At 43.4% G+C, this 24268-nt stretch overlaps 1 protein-coding gene across 2 annotated transcripts in view; it reads left to right on the top strand.

The window, feature by feature from the left end:
* Nucleotides 1–24268, top strand: part of CCDC88A (coiled-coil and HOOK domain protein 88A) — an 865879-nt gene that overhangs the window by 561802 nt on the left and 279809 nt on the right. For both annotated transcript variants that reach the window (XM_086927667.1, XM_086927666.1), the window contains exon 18: nt 1180–1356. In XM_086927667.1, coding sequence (XP_086783793.1) covers nt 1180–1356 — 177 coding nt within the window. The remainder of the gene's footprint in view (nt 1–1179; nt 1357–24268) is intronic.

Here is a 24268-nt window from a genome sequence, read left to right as displayed (position 1 = left end):
TGCAAGGTGACAGATGCAGAAGGTTGTGACCTGCTGGGGGTTGGCCATCTGCAGCAGTTAGGCACAGGTTGTCTCAAATGACATTGTTGATTACATCACTGATAGCACCACAATCATCTACAGCATAGAGTTACTGAATATACAAATGTGGGTCCATACTTTATTATTCCATGTAAAGCAAGCTCAAGGCTGAGTGCACCAGAGGAGGTTTGCAGAGGTATTTTTGACAGTAGGTTGTGGCTTAAAGCCAAAGCCTGTTCCGAATAATCTGCGAGACAGTTGATAATACATTATCCACCAGCAGATACCTGGCCATGTTAAATTGTTGTAATACAGTGCTATCGACAAATGCTATGTAGCAAGGACCATTATAAGATGTGGATGTTTATTTCCAGAACTTGGCTGAAGATTTTGTGGCATTGCAGATTGTTGAATCTTGTTGAATGTAGTGGTGTCCCAGGTAGAATTGGCTTATTTCGCATGGGTGTTGTAAGCATGGCTCTAATGTTGTGTGCCATTTTGCCTTTTCAGGATGGTGTGTAGTGTGTAGTGGATTTTACTAAACCACAGTATGAAAATTGCTTCCACAATTATTTAACAGAGATCTGAGCACATAATATCACACAACCTGTGCTCTATTTAAGTGGTCATGACCCTTCCTCTCTGTAGTTGCACCCTTTCATCACTTCTGTTCTTGAAATAAGAGTTGATCATGCTCATTTTCATTCAATAACTTAACCTCAGCCCTGCAGGGGTAATTCCCCCAAGGTGCGGGGGTGGCGGGGGTGAGCGCGGCGCCGCAGTGCTCGTGACAAGACCAGCTCGTCATGAGTCACTGTGGAGCTGTGCTCATGACGAGCTAGTCTCGTCACGGCCCCGCCCATTGATTGATCAATTGCGCGTGGGTGGCATGGAGCCGTTATGACGAGCCCAGCTCGTCAGGAGCACAGCTCTATTGTGATTCATGACGAGCTGGGCTCGTCATGAGCATCGACGAGGTTAAGGGTTGACTGGAATAATCTATTTACCATCAAAGTAATGTTATCCTTCACTTGGATGGGATCTAATACGGAAAATAAACATTATTTTCAATTTGTAATGTCGAATGTTGTAATTCTGCAAGGAATGTCTTTATTTATACCACACAATTGCATATATACATAATTCATTGTTTTTTAGGTAAAAAAAAACTATGAAGCCCTCAAACAGAGGCAAGAAGAAGAAAGGATGTCACAGAATTCCCCACCGAGAGCTGGCGAAGCAAATAATTCTGTGAATAAGTGGGAGAAAGAAAGTCAGGATGCTACTCGAGAACTGCTGAAGATGAAGGATAGATTAATAGAAATAGAGCGCAACGTAAGTTATTATACGTCTTGTGATTTTTACTTAAAGTCATTTTCTGCATTCCATTAAAGGTGTCAGTTTTGAGCTTGGTGCCATTTACATTCATGCTCATTACTGATATCATGTTATAGCAATGAGAGGTCTTCTAGTAGCCCCTAATGTATTCCTTTATTGCATTAGAATAAATACCTGTAAAGGTTCCTGCGCTGTATCAGTTTCCCATCCAATTATCGGTGTTAGCTTGTCGTCCAACTGGAAATAGTATTTAGTACTATGTATGCGGATTCATTGTAAAGTTTCCTCTCATGAGGCTGATATTTCATGTATGAGGCCAATAAAAAATCTGCAGGTGTCTTAAGTACATAATTGTTACTCTCCAGTATCGAATCTACAAATAGAGTCACATGCTTAAATATTCCCCGCCGTCATGATTGGAGTCCCATCGTAAAAATAACAAGCATTGCCAATAGATAAGCATTGAGAACCATAGAGAACTTACGTGATATTGGTAACCAATTCACAATATTTTATAAGAACCCAATTTCAACCTGTCAGAGCACAGACCCTGAAGCACTCTTCCCCTGTAGGGCCACCATACCTCAGATTTCTAACCACACGACTGTAGGGCCACCACACCTCAGATTTCTAACCACACGTCGTGTGTGAGGGAGTGTACCTGAGGTCTGCTCAGTCTACCGTGCTTCAGTCAACTTTTGACCTTTTTCTCTCAGAATTGAGTTATTTGATCCTGCAAGCAACTCAGAGGTGACACCTTTTATGTTGTTTCCTGGCTGGCATCACCCTCACTATAAACCAAAAAGAATGTAAGCTTTGCAGAACTTTTTTTCAAACAATCTAAAAGACCAAGAAGCCAGGTGATTGTTTCCTTGTCATCTGCACCATTGGCAATCCCGTCAGCAGCACAGAAGGAGACAGTTTTAATTACTGAAGAAGATATTCCAGTGACTTTACGCCTGGGTCAATGGAAGACTCTTGTGTTGAAGGACCATTCGAGCCGGGTAATTGACCCATGCAACTTCACATCAAATGCCAAGATACCGAGGATGCCGAAACTGTAAAAGTCGATCGGACCTTCATTGAAAATTTCGAGGAACATTATCCATATGATGAACCTTATGAGGAACAACATGGCATGCAGGAGGGTACAGTTTCTATGGCCATTTCATTGGTAGCAGATTTGTGTCACATGTTTAATTACTATCACAAGATGTTCCCCAGGGTTAATGCACTGGCACGAGGTACTCCAGTGTGTTCTGATACCTCCGGTGTGGAATCGCTTCCCCACAGCTCATTGGGCTTGCAAGAACAAAAAGAGAGAATAGTATCCTGAATGATTATATTCAAAGTGATGCGGATGACAAGTTGGAAGGAGGAGAGCTTCCTCAGGATCCAGCAAGTTCCGGTCAGGCGTTGTTTGATTATGTCACCCCCCTGTCGGCCTCGCCCACACAGCCACTCGCTAACGCCCCTCCAAAGGACATAGGTGGCTTTCATGAACTCATGGGACAGGCTTCTAGACATTTTGTTTTGCCTTTGCAGGTGAAGCAAACAGAATGCTTTCTTTACAACTTCAAGGATTCTGCTAGAAATTCTGTTAGATCAATTCCCATTGTGGATTACATTTTGGAGGAAGGATTAAAATTTACGAAGAATTCTGCCTCTGTTTCAGCGGTTGTTCCTCAGCTGGATAGAAAATATAAAGCACCAGAAAATGTGCCTACATATTTGATAGGACATTCAGGTCCAGAGTCCGTGGTAGGCAGGATGCCCAAAGAAGATCCAGAAATCCTTTTGCCCTATGTTCGTAGCCTCCGGACAAAGAAGGCCGATGTCCGGATAACATTGGTAAGCGGTTTTCCACAATGGCAGCAACATCCATAAGAGCATCTAACGCATTGGCTATATTAGGAAGGTAAGCCAGGCAGATGTGGTCAGACATGACAGCCTTACTAGAATTTCATGATTTAGGAATAAAGAAAGGAAGCTAAAGAAATATTACAGGAAGGTAAGAGGGCTTGATCTGAAATAATAGATATGGAAATGGATCTATTCTCGACGGCATTCAGGGAGATGCTGGATGGGGCAGTTTTACGCCCACAAGGATGGCTGTAGGACACTGTCTTTCATCTAGAAGAGCAAGACAAAATATTTGAATTGCCTTTTGACAGAGAAAGCCTTTTTGGAAAGCATGTCAATGATGCTTTCCAATCTATTAAAGCAGACACAGATACGTATGTTCATTGGGAACATTAAAACAGTGTTGTTTTGAGCCCTTTCGTGGAGGCAGACAAAGAGGCCAGTTTTTGTACATCAGAACAAGGGCTTTTACTCCAACTTCTTCTTCATCAAGAAAAAGTCTGGGAAATAAAGATAAGTCATGGATGTGAGACTTTTGTACAAATGCATAACTCAACAACCTATTAGAATACTGTATTTACAGGAGATTTTATAGCTACTAAACTCAGGAGATTACATGACGTCTCTAGATTGCCTGGCTGTGTATTTCCACATCCCCATAGATGTAAAGCATCAGAAGTACCTAAGTTTCGAGGTGGCAGGGTGCCATTACCAATTCAAAGTTCTTTCCCTTGGGCTCCGATCGGCTCACAGAGTTTTCACAAAATGCATTTCTTTGGTGGCACCATCCTTGAGAAGAAACGGTCATCGGGTGTTCTCATACCTGGATGACTAGCTTATCACAGGCGATTCATTTTGCTCAGCAAAAAGACCAACTTTAGTATGTCTTCACTTGTTGAAAACTTTAGGCCTAAAATTAAACGGAGAAAAGTCATCCCTAAAACAATCCAGATCATCCGTTTTCCTAGGAGACGTTCTGTATACAAAAGCTTTCAAAACGTATACAAAATAAGAGAGAATTCATCGAATAATGGCATTAACAACTTCCCAATCAAAAAGAAAGTTCACTACTGTTCCGACATTCAAATCAATGTTGGGAATGATGTCTTTTTGCATTCCATTAATTGCTGAATCAGGATGGGACCATTGCCGGAATAATTGGATGTGCAGTGGATTCAGCCCGAGGAACATTCGAAGACATAGCATTACAACAACTATGAGGCTAGCAGTGGCATGGTGGGGAAGAAAAGAAAATATCTCTGTGGCCTCTCATTCATCCCAGCACATCCCAGCACATCCTCACTTTTTAATGATGACAGACGCTTCCCTAGAGGGTTGGGGGTGCTCATCTTCAAGACCTAGAGATTTGCAGCAAATGGTCTTCACGAGATACAAGAAAGCACATCTACCTCGTAGAGTTGAAGGCAGTTTTCTTAGGGTTCCATTCCCAGAATATGCAATCCCACTGTCTTGGTACGAACAGACAATACCACAATCATGTTCCGTCTCATCACACAGGGAGGAGCAAAATTTAAGATTTTATCTACACTAGAGCAAAAAATATGGAAATGGTTGCTTCTTCACATAATTTCCTTCCCAGTAGAATATGTGCCGCTCGCTGACTGCTGCTATCGGGACCTTATACCTGGCTGGGACTTTGCTGCATATTACTTTGGAGGGCCAGAAGTGCGTTGATTTTACTAAGACTGCTTGGGTGCTGATACGGGCTCACAGGACTGCGAGGACCAGCATCCTCAGCTTGTTCACAGCTGGTGCATCTTCCCGTGATTAGCCCGATGCCTGCTCTACATAAACAAGCACTTCCCACGCAACGTGGGACGTGCGCGGGATGTGCCCGTTATAGACCGTGAGAGACCGGACCGGGCCACCCCTCTTGGCCTAACTTAAATCTAAACTTAAATATACTATTGGACCACACCTATTTGTCACTGTGCTAACAACTGGATTTTGTTTTAAATTTTGGGTCTTTTGGTAAACGTTGGGCTGCAGCATGGCGGGGCGAGAGACTAGGAGTAAAGCATTGTCCTCAGCTACTTACACTGTAGGAACAATGGACAATTTTCTTATTAGAGCTAGTTCTCTCCTATCACATTAGATTACCACCTAAGAGCGGAGACTATCACAGGGGATTGACAATGTTAAAAGATCGTCTCTGGGTCATATAGCAAATGCGGTAACTCCAATTAGAGAGGCGGCCCACCCTGTTGTTAACCTGGTCACAACTACCCCGCCAAATTTGGAGAGCTGTGACGCATCACATATAGATTCCCCATTGGCTACTCCCCAGTCCACAGTAACATCTAACACCAGTGCTAATCCCCCAGTTGACATCGGGTTCGGATGAGGATTGAAGCGCTCCGGATCGACTTCAAGAAAAGTTATATTTCGGCGCGTATTCCCTTTCCAAATCGACGGTACTGTTATCGAGCGCAAGTTCATTTCCATTTCGACGCGCTTCGACGTCCACAACAAGATTTTCAACTGCAGATTATTTTAACTCACTTAAAAGCATACAGGGGAAGCCTGAGGGTACCAAGGGGGTTTTGCCCGTAGTTAACACACAGATCTTAGCAACCTCCTTCCCCTCAGCTCAGAGTGAGCCAAACAGGAATGACCTCCCCACCCCGTCTGCTAATCCTCCCATGGTGGCTAACAAGCCAAATTCGCGAGGGGGACACCAAGTATTGGACGGTAAAATCCTGAATAAGAAAATGGTAATCGATCTACCCCCTGATGTAGCTCTTTTGGTGGTTGTCTTAGCTGGGGTCCCTGAGCTTGATGCATCTTTAAAAAAATCATTTGCATCACTGAAAAATAAAGTTGTCAGCTGACTAAATAAATACAGACCACTCCCCCCTAGGATTTTTAGTGAAATTCTAATGGTTCGTAGGGTACCCTGGGTGGGCAATACTAATAAAAACATCAGTGGTGACTGTGTCCTGGTAAACTTCAGGGCCCCAAGAACTGTTTCCCACATCAATCCAGGCCCTTCCATTGTCAACCTTTTATCCATCTGAAGCGGTGTGGACCAGAGGGGGGTCAGATGAGGGCTGGACTAGAGTTGAATTAAGAGGACAAAGCAGGGAGAATTGGGAAAAACCCTATAACTCCTACCCACCCAGTCAATTTTTGCATTATAACAGGTTTGGCTGTTTGGACTCGGTCGACTGACTACAACACAAGCAGGGGGCACCAGGTTCATCCAAGTTCCCAGGACCTCTTATTAAATATCCTATACAATCTGGGGTGGCTATAATTTGTTATCCATTTCCTGGCTCTACTGAGCGTAGCAGTTCAGTAGAAGGTCCAAACACCATAGATATTCCCTTGGCGACCCCAATGATACTATCCCAGAGGCCCCTGCCTAAAAGTAATACATCTATTGCTGATTGAGGTTGTCTGTCAATTCTGTCCTGGAATTTGGCAGGGTTGAGCAACAAAATGACATGTCCAGAGTGGGGGTCGTTTATTGATAAGCGAGATGTGTGCCTGTTCCAGGAAACCTGGGCTAGAGAGGATAATTCACGGTGTGGATTTGTCACATTTTCAATCCCGGCAAAATGGGGGGGGGGGGCGCCCGTCTGCGTGACTAAGTATCTGGGTGGGGCCCCATTTAGGATGCAATGCCAGGACATTGAACACTCAGTCTGATGATGTCCAATGTGTACTCCAGACCAGTTAACATAACAAAGGAATCTCGAACCATTGATGAGCTCTCCCTATTTCTGAACTCCATTCCGCAAGGCTCATTTTGGGTGGTAGGGCGTGATTTTAACTCCCACTTTGAGCCGTTACCAAGTTTGATGGACGGAGCTTCTATGGAAGAGGATGATCAGTGGGCAATACCTCCAATAGCGGGTCCACCGGTTAGGTCTTGGACACCGTTAGCTGTTCAAATCATGGCCCTAACGCTTAACCACTCAATCAGGGCCTGCAATGGATGTATACATTCAGATATCCCCCCAAACCAATATATAATAAACTTGGCCAGGAGTCACATCTGGATTATATTTTTGTAGAATCACGTGCATGGGACAAGGTCAGTGATTTTATGGTCATTAGAAGATACGATATCGACCATAACGGTCAGATTCTGGAATTTTCCCTGCTGGCGTCTTAGATAACATTGTGATGGTCAATGTTGCCAGTGACTCTAGGGTGATCTTATCCAGTAATAGGCGTAGAGTCAGATGGACGAAGCTAGTAGAAAATCCTATTGAGATTGCGGAGCTTTATGGCCGGGTCGTCCCAGTACTTGAGGGTATTGGTGATTTAGCTTTCCAATCTAATCCCGCTGAGAATTACAATAAAATTGGGGCCTTACACCGGGAATTGATTAGTACAGTAGCTCAGGTGCTTAACCCCCCTGTGACAAAACAGGTACCCAAGGGCAATAGAGCATCCTGGTATAATGCGCCTGTAGAAAGGCTAAATCAGACCTATTAGCGTCCTTAAAGCTAAACAGCAGCAAGGTGGTAATAAAAGCCAGAAGATTAGAATACAAACGCCTAATTCAAAGCGCCAAGGTTGATTGGGATCATGACAACTGGGAAACAATGTTGGTTGCTCTTAAAAACAGAGATGCCCGTAAATTTTGGCAAATTGTGAAGACAGGGTCTGGTGAGCCGGCGCCTGCAGTTGAAGCAAATATTGCTGCGATGGTGTGGGAGGATCATTTTCATGCCTTGTATGAAAAACCGAACTTTGACCCAGAAGGGCATACAGGAGGTGTTTTATTAAATCCTATTCCCCAAAAAGATTGGGATGGATTTACTGAGGTCAAGGTCTGTGCCGAAATAAAAAATATGTTGTTTTTTAAACATAGTTATACATGTGAGAACTTGACAAAAATGATGTTTGGATATTTGGACACCAAACGTGGATTTAATAAAATGTAAAGGTGCAAAAAAAAAAAAAAACTAGCGGCCGAAAAAGCCCCAGGTCTGGACAAGCTCCCTGGAGACTTATTCAAACACGAATCTAAGATCTTGGCTCCTTACTTAACAATCATTTATAATGCAGTCTTGGGGGGGATGGAGGTGCCAGGTACTTGGCTGGGAGCAGAGATTGTCCCCATTTTTTAAAAAGGGCTCTCCTCTGCTCCCGGTCAACTACAGGCCTATCAGCCTTATTGATGTGCCACAAAAGACCTTTGCAAGGCTGATTCTAGACCGCCTCCAGGACTGGATGGATGACAACTCAGTCTTGACCCCTTACCAGGCAGGGTTCAGAAAAAATGTATCCACTACGGATCAAATCTTCCGTCTGACCCTTTTATTTTGGAAAACGATGAATTCTGAGGGCGGTAGCCTTTACACTGTTTTCGTAGACCTCCGTGCGGCCTTTGACTTAGTCCCACAGGGGAAGCAATGGTATGTGCTTTCAGACCTGGGAATCCCACCTCAACCTTTAAAAATAATTATACGCCTCCACACGGAGAATTATGCACAGGTCGATGCTGTAGGAATGGTGAGTTATCGAATAGATTCCCTGTTGACAGGGGGGTGAGACAGGGTTGTCTTTTGGCACCGACCCTGTTTTGCCTCTATGTCAACGGGGTAATCGCCCATCTGAACGTGGTATCACATAGTGATGCCCCTAAGCTTGTCAGTAGCAGGGTGCCTGCGATTATGTTCGCAGATGACACCCTGATACTCTCCAAATCCCCTCTGGGGATCCAACGTGTCCTTGATGGTTTTGAGGCATTTTGTGTTGAACATGGTTTGGAGATCAACGCTCTTAAAACTAAATATATGATTTTTAATCCTCCATCAACTACACACCCCAACCCGATGATTGGCACTACCAGGTTGGAAAGGGTCCAGACTTTCAAATATCTTGGGGTGACCATAAATGAAAGCATGACGTGGGGACACCACCAAATTAAAGCCCAACTTAAGCTGGCCCAGTTGGCGGGAGGCATTACCAGGCTTGTAAATATGAACAAATCCACTATTAGACCGATTGGCCCTCCCCTAGAGATATACAGACTACAGGCTGTTTTGTATGGTGGTGAACTCTGGGGTCATATGTGTAGACAAGAGATGGTTGTTACTGAGAATAAATTTCTCAGGCAGCTCTTGGCTATGCCCCCGAGGACTCCACTATTACCTCTGAGACTTGATGTGGGTCTCAGACCAATAGATGAGGACTTGGGACTGAAGCCTCTGGCCTTTTGGCGGAGGCTTTGGTCAACGCCAGAGTTACTGAATTACTGGCTTGAGCTACAGGAACTTTTAAGCCTCCCGAACATGGGGAAAATCCCATGGCTCAATTATGTTAAACTCGGTTTTCGTTCGCTGGGACTCCATTTACTGTGGTCCGACCCGGAAACCGCGTGTATCAGGGTCACACGCAAGCATTTGGCAAAATTGTACTATGAAAGTAAAACTATGGCCTCTATACAGGGCACACAAACCGGCACCCTTTCAGAACTATTTTTAAAGACTCTATCAATTTGAGCAAGTTTTAGATGAGATTTATCCTAAAATCACTAGGAAACTGTATTTGTAATGGAGGTACGGCACCTTGCCGATTAGAAACTTTACAAGCAAATGGTTTCCGACCTCCTCAAAAAATTGTCCTGGTTGCAACTATGAGCTGGAAAATGATTTACATATATTATTCTTTTGCCCGGCATATACCAAGGCTAGAAGACACTGGATTGTACCCATTTGTAAAAACATGAGTTTTATACACTGTATGCAGGCATACAGGATTTTTAAAACAGATCTATCAACCGCGATTGTCTTCGCTGTAGCGAAATTTCTGGAAGCTATGTGGCACAAGCGAAGGTCTTTATCCAATACTGATTAGACTTAAATTCACTGGTATAAATTTTACTCCTAGCAACTGATGCAGTGGTTGATGGGTCGTCTTCTACTAGTCATGACAGATTGTACTTATGATTAAAGCAATTTGGAATTAAGCTATGTTTTATATGGACAATTGTTATCTTACTCCGCCTCCACTCTTGTGATCTGGATTTCTCATCGCTACTGTATTGGTTTTATCTGTTCAATGTTGTGATATCTTTTATGGTGAATATTGCCGAAATAAAGAAACTGATGATGATGATGAGAACATGTTCCATATGTGGAAAGCAAATGGACAGATTCCCTGAGCAGAACTTTGAGACAGATGTTCGCAAGCAGATTTCCTCAGAGAAGGTTATGATGAAACACATTTGTCTTGGCCTGGACTGAAATGTTCATTTAAGTTTCTCCTGTAATTCCCAAGATTCTTAAAAAAATTAAACCAGAACCATGCCGCCTCACTCTGGACTCTCCAGTGTTTCCAATACCATGTTGGTTCACAGAGCTTCTTCTCCTATCAGAATGCCTACATATTCAATACATATCTCAAACCAACAACAAATCTCATCTTCATGAAAAAAGATCACAACGTTCATTCACGGATTCAGTTTGGCTAATCACAGCAATGAATTTGGATAATTGAACGTACCAGAGGCAATTTTGTGGCAATCTCGAGCAAATGCCACAAGTAAATCCTTGAAAGCAAAATGGAAGACATTCTGTTGTTGGTGTGCAAGTCACTATCTAAACCCACTCACATCCTCTCTGGAACAGTTTCTACCACACCTACTCCACTTGGCAAGGTCAGGGCTTACAAGTCAATAAAAATTAATTTGGCAGCTATGACAAGATTTCAGAGACACAGTGGTAAAGTGTCTCTCTGGTCTAATAGACTGATAGGTCTTAAAGACTGATCAAGGAATTCACGAGCCTATCCTCTGGTAAATAGTCCTCCGGTGATCTGGCAGTTGAATATGGTTCTATCACAGCTATTGAGAAGTTTGTTTGAACCTATTCATAAGGCAGAACTGAAATATGTATTGTGGAAAACGTCCCTTTTCTTGGCTTTCACCTCCGCTAAATAAATATTTGAAATCCAATCTATAACTGTTTATGAACTTTACTTAAAACTCAAAGATGATAGAGTGATACTAAGAACTAATCCAAAATTAATTCCAAAAGTTCAAACTTAATTTCACTTGAACAAATCGATTGTTTTGACAACATTCTTCAAAAACCTATTGATCACAGCTGAATGATCCATGCATTATTTGGATGTCAGGGAATATTTAAAATTGTATATAGTGAGAAAAAAGACTTTTAGAAAATCCGACCAAATACTGATGTTATTTGTCCAACCCAAAAGTGGTTGCTCTCTATCTCTAGCTCGATGGATATCTTCAGCCATTGATTTTGCCATAGTAAAGCAGGTCATTGATTGTGAAGGTTTCCAGCAGAAGATCGGTCTTGATCAGCTTACCCTTGAGGAACGCACTCTTCGTTTGTGCTGGAACCGGAGCCAGAAACGGGCAAGGTTTCCTCGCCCATATGCTCCGGAGATTCCTCTGGGCATGTGTACGGCCCTCCCGCATGGAGGAGACTGGTCGGCGTTGGCTGTTTGGGAGGAGCTCGGGGTCCTTATGCCGGGGGATTTATACAGAGATGGGGCTCTGCTGTCATTTCAAGATCTGCAGAGCACCTTTGAGTTGCCATGAGGAGATTATCTGTTGCTTGCTGCTCTAATAGCGGGAATCCAAAGCATTGGAAGATGGGGTTGCTAGACCCTCCGACTTCGCTGGGCTGCCAATATGTCACCATGGTGGCGGGCACGTTTAAGGCTATCACGTGTCTTTACAACCGATTATCAACTGAGCGGACTCCTCCCCTTGATACTCTGAAAGGCAAATGGGAGGCGGATATAGGTAAACTAATACCAGAGTCGACATGGCTTCAACTATTGCGGCGCGCCTGGAAAGGTACGCGCAACGCGAGAAAAACAAGGACCCCCTGGGTATCAATACAGACTCCTAGGGCAGGGTAAACACCTATGTGGGTAAAAAAACCTAGGACATCAGCAGAGTAAATGATCAATTATTCCAGAACCGGTAGTGTGAAGAAATAACAAAAAATGGACTGTATACAAATATATATTTAATAAGTATGAATAAAAATCATATAGATAAACAAGCTATATGATAGGGTAAAAGTATAATTCATTAAAAACAGACACAAGTGTTACAAATCAGTATATATCCTATAAATCATACATTTTACAAAACACAATACAATCACATCGATTAATGACATAAAAAGTATTAGAATATTAATCTTAAAAAAATTCGACGCGCGTTTCGGCAGAAAACCGCCTTCTTCAGGAGTCTCTGCTGATAATCTAAGAAAACATATACAAAAAAGAAAGGATATACATCAAATCATGGTTTTATTTTTTTGACTTACATCATTATTTAACAATACCTAAGAGCATTAAAAACAAAGAGAACATATAAGCAACAGGTTCATCTTATATCTAAAAAATTTGTCAATCTTCACAACCTACCAATTAAAGACATTAAATTTGGTCATTTCTTGTCATATGATTGACAAATATTTTCGACTATATTGTGCAGTACTTAATCATACAGAAACCTCTCTATGTATAGGCAATGATGCCCTTTATATTGGGCTATGTACATATGACCTTCATAACAGGAGGATGGGAACAAAAGATTTCTATTCATTTAGGACCAAGAATCCCCTGTGATATCGGTAAACACTTACATTGATATAATTCATGGAAGCTGTTGATATCTTCATACATGCGGGTAGTCAGAGCCACTTGATAGAGGCTAATACCTGATCAAAATAATACAAAGAATGAATTAAATAACGGTAATTGGAAAGTTTAGGGGATATGCAGAATGATAAGTCACTTTGAACACAAGGCGCCACCTAAATGGAAGGTCTAACGCATTTCTCATATTCCTCTAGATAGATAGTAACATCTAGCGGGGGATAACGGAGTAAAGAGGAGGGGATTTATGATACATGCTTACATTAGCCTCTCTATTGTGGAGAGCTAGCCTCATAGACGCGATGTATCTATGCTTAGGTTCGTCACAGAACAGGAAGTACCAATTGACGATCAAACAGTCCAGACGGTTACCTAGTTACGTGCTACCATTGTCTAAATCTGTGGGTTATTATTATGTCTACTGACGCCTAACTACCAGGTAATTAAAAAAAAAATAATATATAGAAAACACATGATGTTGGTAAAGATACCTGGAATAGCACTGACATCGTCTTAGATTCAAACACGATGATCATGAACAGCACCAAGGAGGATAAGGCCGAGGCTGCGGGACGATCATAAAATCAGCATAGCAAAAGATACTATATTGGTGAAAAACGGGACATATGGGGATAAAGTTAACATATGACCACGTAAATAAAATGTTAGGGTACACTTATTTCAGATAACACGTTTACTGAGAAACGGGTTGGTACACAGTTAGAAAAAGAAGTTCCTATAAAATTCTGGTGTAGGAGTTTAAATTCGTGGAAGAGATATGGACATCCGCAATAGGCCAATCTGTTCGTGGCTGTAGTTAATGAAAGAAGGTACAAAAAATGGATACCAATAAATGGGATGGAAGATAATGAACTTACACTAATTTGGAATCATTGTTCTAAAACCAAGCTTGCGCGATTGGTTCCGAGCAATACGCATCTCATATAGTATAGAGTGGACACGTACCTTATCTATTCACGAGAGTACGTAAGTTGTGTTTCTTAATCCGTATTTGATCGATAGGGGTAGTTCAAAATTGGCGTTTAGTGGTGCCAGATATTATATAACTGCAGAGATAAAAAAAGGAAAGGAAGGGATATAAAAAGGCTATACTCAAAAAATAAAAAATAAATAAATAAAGGGGAGGTAATAAGGGCTAAGTTCACAAGTCGTATGTCTACTAGTATCTAAAGTCCCAAAGTATCCTAGCTAATTCTTACCTTTTGACAGAAGGGATGACATGGGCAGCAAGATGGTGCTGCTCCAAAGAAGCGGGACGTCACGCCACGTAGGTACCTCCAGACGGGAAAGTGAAAACCTGCAGTTACGGGCTGATATTTAAAGCCCCGGTTGTGGCGCGAAAATTACAGGCTTGGACGAAAAGAATAGTAGAAAACGATAACGGACTGTTGGCCACATAACGTGGAGTCGGCCTGTCCCAAAATGGCGCTCCATATTGCAGGCACGTCCCGCTTCTTTGGAGCAGCACCATCTTGCTTGAAGATTGACAAATTTTTTAGATATAAGATGAACCTGTTGCTTATATGTTCTCTTTGTTTTTAATGCTCTTAGGTATTGTTAAATAATGATGTAAGTCAAAAAAATAAAACCATGATTTGATGTATATCCTTTCTTTTTTGTATATGTTTTCTTAGATTATCAGCAGAGACTCCTGAAGAAGGCGGTTTTCTGCCGAAACGCGCGTCGAGTTTTTTAATGATTAATATTATAATACTTTTGATGTCATTAATCGATGTGATTGTATTGTGTTTTGTAAAATGTATGATTTATAGGATATATACTGATTTGTAACACTTGTGTCTGTTTTTAATGAATTATACTTTTACCCTATCATATAGCTTGTTTATCTATATGATTTTTATTCATACTTATTAAATATATATTTGTATACAGTCCATTTTTTGTTATTTCTTCACACTACCGGTTCTGGAATAATTGGTCATTTACTCTGCTGATGTCCTAGGTTTTTTTACCCACAAAGGTACGCGCAACGCCAGGTTCTAATTGGTTCAATTCTTCACATTACATAGGGCCTATTTGACCCCGGTTAAAATCTTACAGTATTTCGGGGGCTCCCACTCGCCATGTCCAAGATGTAATACTGATAGGGCCGATTTCAGACACATGTTTTGGTCTTGTGCGGGGTTGGGGTCCTACTGGGAGGAGGTGATGGCTTGTCTAAATCGGGTGACAGGACGTGAGATAGGAGCAGAGATGGGAACTTGTTTATTGCTCTGGTTCCTGCATACCCCCAACACCAAGATCACCAGCAAGTTTTATGACTGGGGTTGATAATGGCGAAAAGAGAGCTTACCATGCACTGGAAGTCGAGAACAGGGCCTAGCTACTTGAGGTGGTAGGTGAGTTTTTTACATTGGGCAAGTAAGTAGTGAGGGGACGCTTCGCCTGCAGCTAGCTAGGCGCACTGCTAATGACAAGGCATTGGAAGCAGCGAGGATGTGGGAGCATTAGTAGTTGAACTCCAGATCCCTAACAGAGAGGAAGAGGAGGAGGAAGAGGTTGGAGAGTTAGCTCAGGGCGAGAGGGTGGGGATGGCTGGATCATAGGGAGGGGTGGTGTATTAGGGTATAAGATGGAGGGGTCCAATTGCTCATTCCAGGTTTAGGGATGTTGGTGGCTTAGTGCAGAGATGCAGGGACTGCCTGTTGATTATTAGAACTCCCTGCTTGTTCTCCTTTATTTCTTTTATCATGATAGATGTGGTCAGAAATGGGACAAACTGGGATCTATTACGAAGTCCGAGTAGGCTGGGGCACACCGACAGGGGGGTGAGGGTAAGAGGGAGGGGGTTAGGATTGTTGGGGAAGGATTTTGCTACCACGACAATGACGTATATGTACATCAACCACTGGGCCATCTGCGGTATGGCTGTAAGAACGATGAGGCGTTTCTGGTCTGTATGATGATGGAAACAATAAAAATTCTTTAAATAAAAAAAAAAGAATGATTGTGAAGGTTAATTCACATTCCATAAGGAAAGTGGCCCCATCTACAGCCCTGTTTGCTGGGGGGCTTTTATCGGACATTTGCAGAGCAGCAACATGGTCTAATGTCCATACCTTCACCAAGCATTATTATTTGGATTCTCCTAGGAAAACAGATGCTGCTCTTGGGCAAGTGGTCTTGTGTTGCATGTTTCAATAGGCTAAAGAATTGTTGTTCATTACATTTAAAGCTATGCTTTATGTTTCAAGTTTTATATTTGGAGAAAAAAAATGTTAGTTATAAAATGATAATTAGCATGTTAAGTATAGTCATTTATTACATCAGAGTGGTTTGCCATACCCACTACCTCTCCTTTGCTTGGTACTTCTTACTGATCGGATTCAAGCATGTGACTCTATAAAAATTCAATACTAGAGAAAAAACAAGTTACTTACCTGTACACTGTGGTTCTCCAGTATTTATAGATTTCATAGAATCACATTCAACCCTTCCTTCCCATTGGGGCTCACCACTCTGTTCACCTCTTACATTCATCTTGTATCCTTATGCTTGAAATCTGAGGTATGGTGGTCCTGCAGGGAAAGAGTGCTTCATGGTCTGTGCTCTGATTAGTTGAAATTTGGTTCTTATAAAACAATATGAATTGGTTACCAATGTCAATTAAGTTCTTTATGGTTCTCAATGCTTTTCTATGGCACAGCTTTTTATTACTACTGCGTGACTCCCACCATGACAACTGGGTAGATTGAAGCATGTGAATCTTTGAAAAATATCAATACCGGAGAACCAAAGTGTACAGGTAAGTAACTAGTTTTTATTTATTTTTTTAGACCATACAACTTGCTTTTAATGACCTAGGTATTGACTTACATGCCAGTCTAGGCATAGTTTTCGGAACATTATTGGTGGAACTTGCATTGTGTTTAGTACCTACCAATATGCATTAGACGTTTTTGTGCAACTGAATTTACAACACACAGAAACAAACAAGTGTCATGTTCAATCCTGTTATCAAACATTTGTCAAAAAATATTACAACTTAGAAATTATATGTATGAGTGACCATTCATTCAGTCAGTTAGTTTTCAGTGTAATCTTCGCATTTGTGTGCAGCAGCCAACTGCCCACTGAGATCTGGGAAATGACCAGCTACACATTTGGCATAATGTACTGAACAAGCACTGTGACATTAGTACATTTTTAATACTGCTGATATTGGCTGGAATTTTTGAATTTCAAATGGAAGGGTTTAGCCAAGCCTTTAAGTCATCCCAGACATCTGCTTAAAATTGTGTTTCACTGCTGTAAAACATCCTGGAAAACGTTGTCACACTTACTCAGACAAATATTATTGTCTCCTTCTCAAAAGGTCTTGGTGCTTTTTCTTATGTCCTATTATTGTTGCTGGCTTCTACTTATTACATTCACTTCCTCCTTTCTTATAATGACATTCTACAATGGACAAACAGTTGTGAATGGAATTGCATTTTAGATTAACTGCAAACAGAAGATTATTTGCAACTATATCCTCTGTATGAGTCTATCTACTAGTTGCACTCTCTTCATATACCTAATTGGGATATTTTTTACACATTTCCTGCAAAGCATGATGTTATACGGTTCCTACACATATAGCAGGACTGTGTATTAGACCAACACAAACTTCACATTATAAAGATTTAGACTACATATGCCATCAGTGTTGATGGATTTCTGACTAGCTCACAGTACCACATCTAATCGCCAAACTGACCATGGTAAATATGCTGTGGGCAACCTCGAACATGACACTCTGATTCCCAAGGAACCCGCAAAAGCATATCTTACCCTTTAGTTAGTCACGCGGGGCTACCCAAGGTAACACAAGAAAGATAACACCAAAACATTTTCATATATTTATTGTAATGAGAATATTCTGGTATAAAAAGCATGAGCCACGATTATTAGAAAGATGCGACATGTTATGGTAAACAGCATTGTTAGAGAATGGCAAACAAATGAACAGTTCAACCATGTTAATTGTTGCTAATGTTTTCCTACTCCTAGCTGTACCTAGCTCCACACTAGCGATTCCCAACAGGTGTATCTATCTGCCAGATTATTTGGGATAGTCGAGCCCCCATTCCTTAATTTCGGTTTCTGGAAATCGTTACAGATTATCCTCCTTAGCTGGATTCAGCTATGGAGAGTCAGAGTCAGCAGGGCTGCATCTCAGTCATATTGTACGGAAGTTCCGTGATAATCCCAGCATGAAAGTGCTCCTCTCTCTGAGGCCCAGCACTAAATCTATTTATACAATAAAGTGTTGCCCTTATCACACTCTGGCAAAGATGCAGGGCAGCTCTTCTTGTACTGTCTAGCTAAAAAAGGTGTCTCCTAGTGAGCACATCAAGCAAGCAAAATAATGACATTGTGTTCCTAAATATGTGACCCTGGAACTAACTATACAGACCACAGGGAGTCAATGCCTATCAGAAATGCAACATTCACTCATTAGCAGAATAGAAGTGTGGCAAACGTCACCACGAGAAAGAAATGTCAACTTAAGGGGTCGGCTCTAAAATGGAGAGCACCTGCAAGCAACGCAACACTTCTTCCATAACTCTGAAGGTGATTCACCTTCAGAACGTGAGAGCCACTTCCCTTTCATGCAGTTCTCTAAAGTATTTCCTGGCTATGCTTCATCCACCACCAGAAGGGGTAAGATCAGACTTTTTACCCCTTAGACAAAAGACATATTCCTCAAGGCATAAACACCTTACTATAGGTTTAACTGATGTCAGATCCAGCCACTTAGGCAGGAGCAGAATGCAACCTCTCGCCACCACCATCATCACCACCAGTACTATTGTTTGTCAGACACTATTGCGTCACTGTGGCCAACTGTGAGGTTAGGAAGAGGAAACAAGGGCATAGGATCTTCCGATGAAACAGCCCATCACTAAATGTTATGCAGTACTGGTTTTCATGGATTTACATGCTTGAATCATTCCCGTCATCGAGCTGGGAGTCCCTCAGCAGATATAATGAGCAGTACAATGTTAAACATGCAAAAAATAGTTTTAACATAGTCACAACATCAGCCTATTCACATCATTATTAAACATTATAAAACTCACCCAATCAGAGCAAAACACTACAATCACCTCTCCTTACCCAGGCTAGCAGATCAGATTTCTACTGCACGTCATATGTGAAGAGAGTCCATTTTGAGCACTGCTTACTAGGTCAGATAAATAAATATTCTGTACCTTTTCATCATATTCTAAGGAATCTTTATCAATTACAAACCAGACCATGTCTGAAGCCCCAGGAAGTGCCTTGTTATGCCACATGGGAATTTGGTAAAAAGAGACTTCACTGTGAAGACCAACATAAAGAGTGCATTTATTGTCTGCATCTGACTCATAAAGCTAAGAAATGTAGGATTGGTAGGCCATTTTATTCAAAGACGTTGAAAGACAGAAAGGCATGATTGTTTGTCAGGGCAGCAGGAGTCAAAATGTGAAGATATCCATTCTTCTGGTTGGGGGGAGGTGAAGCCTCGTTAAAATCTCCTATAAGAGCTCTTCTGATGGATACATGTGCCAGTGGATTCCTCACCTTGTGAATATCCCCCTGCGTCAGCAACATTCGGAAAATTCTTTTGTAGCACCCCGGCGTGGACGACGTCACAGAAGCACGGCATCGCGCGCGACTCCGACTGACATCACCGCCTCCTTATAAGGCCTACGTCGGCGTGATGACATCAGTTCCCTTTTGTCCGTGTCGTCGACGCCAACGGTTTCTTGGGATCTTCTGTGTTACGGATAGTTACTTTGTTACTATTGTGAACTTTTGTTCTGTATCTGCTTGGTTTTGCTGTCTTCCGTCGAGATGTCAACGAAGAAGACAGGATTCAAGCCATGCAATTCATGTGGGAGGATGATGTCCATCACCGACCCTCATCAAGAATGTCTATGGTGTCTGGGTTCAGATCACGACGTCAAGGGTTGTCGATCTGTTAAAAAATGAACCCAAAGGCTATCCTGGAATGGGAGGCGAAACTTCTAGTTGCCAAAATGAAGGGTAAGGACGCCAAGAGGACTTCGAGGTCAATATCAAGCCGTTCGAGGTCGAAGTCGAGGTCGAGGTCCCGATCGAGGTCGGCATCGAAGTCAGTTTCGGGTCATGCTTCTGGTTCATCTAAAAAGAAGCACAAGAGAAAGAAGCACAGTTCGAGACACCATTCCGGCAGGGAGTCGGACTCGAAAAAGAAGTCATCTTCTCGAAGACATCATAAGGACACAATTTCTCCCTCTCCAGTTCGTACTCCTGAAGGTGAGGCCTCACCTTTACAGTCTCGGGAGCTTACACCGGCTCCGGTATCGAATCCGTCTATCCGTATCAGTCTTCGGTGCATGATGAAGGAGAAGAAGTTCCTCAAGGATCGACGACTCCGGTATGACGTCCCGAAGAACAAGAGGAACAGGAGGAGTCGAATCCGGTGCAGCCTCCTCGGGAGCAGCCGGTAGGCTCTTACCCTCAGTTTCCTGGTCCTGGTCAGGACCCATTTCATTTTCTAAACGCTATGTATGGCGTTTATGCAAGAGCAATGTTCCCCTCTGGTGCACCTGCTGGTCCCATGGGTCCATTGGCTTATAATCTGGGTGTGCCTCAGGCATATGCTCTGGCTCCTTTCCTGCAGTTTATGCCAACGCCGACTCCACCATGGCATCTCTCGGCGCCACCGAGGTCATCGACTCCGTACACAGCTTCACCGGCTCTGGAGCGACCTTGTGATCCAATTCAAAGTTTGACGCCGGTTCCAGCTTCTCATTCGAAGGCGGCTCCGACTCCTCATTCGACACCGTCTCCGTCTCCATCGGAGTCGTTACTGGATCCGACGATGTCGGTTCGAATAGAGTGGTCGAGGCGTAGAGCGCAGTGCCTTTTGGAGGAAAGAAATTTTGGAAAAGCTGAGATTGAAGAGGGCGAGCTTCAGGATCAGGAGGATTATTTTGAAGAGTTGCATGATGCAAGTGGACTGGAACTTTCACCAGAATGGGAGTTGCTGACGGTATCTGATGCTCCTTCTAAGGATGTGGCGCCTTACCATGTAGTAATTAAGAAGGCTGCGGAGCTCTTGAATTTGACTTTACCATCTGTGGAGTACAAGTCGAACATCCTTACTGAAGTTCTCCACTCTCCCTCCTCGGTGGTTGAGCAAGCTCTTCCCTTTACTGAGGCTCTTACTGATCCCATATTGGAGGTATGGAGTAGACCTCTTACTGCTCCTGCAGTGTCAAAGACAGTAGCGAGGCCTTATAGAGTGGCGCCTGGAGATCCAGAATTTTTGTCCACTCATCCTTTGCCAGAGAGTTTGGTGGTTCAGGCTGCTTGCTCGAAAAGATCTGCAGGTGCTTTTCCCCAGGTGCCTGGAGATAAAGACTCTAAGAAGCAGGATCAGAATGCTAAGAAGGTGTTTTCGTCAGGAAGTATGGCCCTAAAGTCTACTAATGCTACTTGTCTGCTAGGCAGATATGTCCATGCTTTGACGAATACAGTGTAACAGCTATCGCCTAAGCTTCCTGAGGAGGATAGAAAGAACTTTAATGAAGTAATATCTGACACGCAGGCCGCAGCACGGCAGGTCATACAAAGTGGTATGGACACAGCAGATTCAGTGGCTAGGATCATGGGGTCTTCGGTCGCCACTAGAAGAGCTGCTTGGCTAAAGACTTCCGACTTTTCTGCGGATGTTCAGGCTGCTCTGATGGATTTGCCTTTCGATGGCTCTGGCCTTTTCGGAAAGAAAGCTGATGCTGCTTTGGAAAGGTTTAAGGATAGCAGAGGGACGGCAAGATCTTTGGGTTTGCAGTCTACAGGCTCTGTCTCCAAAAGGTACAAGGGTTTTGGAAGGTCTACTATTCATTCCTTTAAGCAAACCCAGCAGCAACAGTAGCAACAGAATCCTTTGTACAGGTCCTACAGAGGCAGACAAAGGGGTCGTTCTCGTGGACGTCAAGCCTCCTCCTCCTCCTCCTCCTCCTCCACTACCCACCACCCACCTACAACAGCAAAGCAGCCCTAGATCCACCATTCCGGATCATGCAGGTCCTGTATGGGGTCGGCGTACTTATTTTCTACGGGATTGGGAATCGGTTACATCAGATCTTTGGGTTCTCAATATCGTAGAGAATGGGTCTGCTCTTCCCTTTCGGGAATTTCCCCCAAATTACCCTCCTTGCCAAGGTTTTTGCTCTGAGGACGACCTGTTGCTCCTTCAGGAAGAAGTGAAGGCACTGTTCAAAAAGGGTGCGATAGAGGTGGTTCCAGAGCAGGAAAGGGGTCAGGGGTGCCACTCCCGGTATTTCTTGATTCCCAAAAAGGATGGCAAACTTCGTCCAATCCTGGATCTCAGAATCTTGAACTTTTACCTAAAGCAGGAAAAGTTCAAGATGCTCACCCTTGCGCAGGTTCTTCAAGCGCTGATGGAAGAAGACTGGATGGTGTCGATCGACTTGTAGGATGCTTATTTCCAATACCCATTCTGAAGTCGCACATGAAGTATCTCCGCTTCACGGTGGGATCTCAGCACTACCAGTTTGCGGTTCTACCATTCGGTCTTACTACTGCGCCTCGAGTCTTCACCATGGTGATGGCTGTGGTGGCTGCACATCTCAGAAGGTCAGGGATTCCAGTATTCCCTTATCTGGACGATTGGCTGATCAAAGCAGAATCTCCAGAGATAGTGCTCCATCATCTGGAAGAGACAACTCAGTTGTTGCACAGGTTGGGTTTTTCGATAAATGTACCCAAATCTCACCTGGTACCCTCCCAGCGCAACCTGTTCATAGGTGCGGTACTTGACACTACTGTGTGTCGTGCATTCCCTCCTCCTCAAAGGATTCACGGCATACAGGAAATGATTCCTTTATTTTACAATGGAGCGGTCGTTCCAGTCCTGAAGGTCCTTCGTCTGCTCGGTCTGATGGCTTCTTGCATTCTGTTGGTCAACCATGCACGCTGGCAAATGAGGGCACTCCAGTGGTGCCTCCGCAGGCAGTGGTAACAGCACCAAGGGGATCTCAGGGAGTCAGTGAGGATCTCCAGAGAAGCTGCAGCGGATCTGTCTTGGTGGGGAGTGGAAGGCAATCTGTCTCAAGGAAAACCTTTTCAGACTCCTCCATCAGTGGCCACAGTGATAACGGATGCATCCACTCTAGGGTGGGGTGCTCATCTGGGGGATCTAGAGGTCAAGGGTCTTTGGTCTCTAGAGGAAAGGTTTCTTCACATCAACCTTTTGGAATTGCGGGCAATACGTCTGGCACTCAAGGCTTTCCTCCCCTCCCTTCGCGGTCAGTCGGTTCAAGTCCTGACGGACAACACCACCGCGATGTGGTATGTCAACAAACCGGGGGCAGTGGGGTCGCAGTGTATCTGCAGAGAGGCTCTGCGCCTCTGGTCCTGGGTTCAGGAACATCAGATTTGCCTAGTGGTAAATCATCTGGCTGGAGTACTGAAGGTTAGTGCAGACAATCTCAGTCCGCAGTTCTCAGCCGACCACGAGTAGAGGCTTCATCCGGAGATAGTTCGTCATGTCTTTCGGACATGGGGAACGCATCAGGTGGACCTGTTTGCCACTCACGTGAATGCTCCCTGCCCATCATTCTGCAGCCTCCAGTATCCGATGCAGGGAGCCTTGGGGGACGCGTTTCAGTTGAGTTGGGACTCGCAACTCCTCTACGCGTTTCCTCCCATACCTTTGATTCCTCGGGTTTTGAGGAAGATACGTCAAGACTGGGCCCAAGTTACATTGATCGCCCCGGATTGGCCAAGAAGGGTGTGGTACACAGATCTTCTCCACCTTTTCTCGTGCCCTCCGCTCCGTCTCCCTTTCAGGGCAGACCTCCTCTCTCAGATGGCGGGGCAGGTTCTACACTCCCACCTCCAGACCTTACACCTTCATGCCTGGAGATTGAACGGGGCAACCTGAATTCCTTTTCTCTCCCACCTGATGTGGTGGATGTCATTTTATCGGCCAGGCGGGATTCCATCAAGTCCATCTATTCTTATCGGTGTTCTAAATTTATACCTTAATAATCACCAAAGAGAATGGACACTTGTATCTACAATAACCAATGGTTATTTATTGACAACCCTCATAGACGCTACGATTTCGTTGTTGCGATGTATCTTTTATCCGCCCCTTCTCTAGCGTCATGGCATAGTCATCGGGTTGTCAAGTAACGTGCTATATGCCAGCCTCACCCGAGGCAACCTCTGGTAAGTGTAGAAGTGTCCAGAGATGGTTAGGACTAGTCCAGAGGGATTAATGTGCAGTGCCAATAAGTGGGTATAAAAACAGTGTTGCATCAGAAACAAAAATGTATTATAAGAAGATGCACACTGTGAATTAAAACGGGAAAATAGTGGTATATTCGGCAAT

Source organism: Lissotriton vulgaris, chromosome 6 (genome assembly GCF_964263255.1).
Source record: "Lissotriton vulgaris chromosome 6, aLisVul1.2, whole genome shotgun sequence".
NCBI classification, from domain to species: domain Eukaryota; kingdom Metazoa; phylum Chordata; class Amphibia; order Caudata; family Salamandridae; genus Lissotriton; species Lissotriton vulgaris.
The sequence above is the reverse complement of the archived record's forward strand: the minus strand, read 5'-3'. Positions and strand labels throughout refer to the sequence as shown.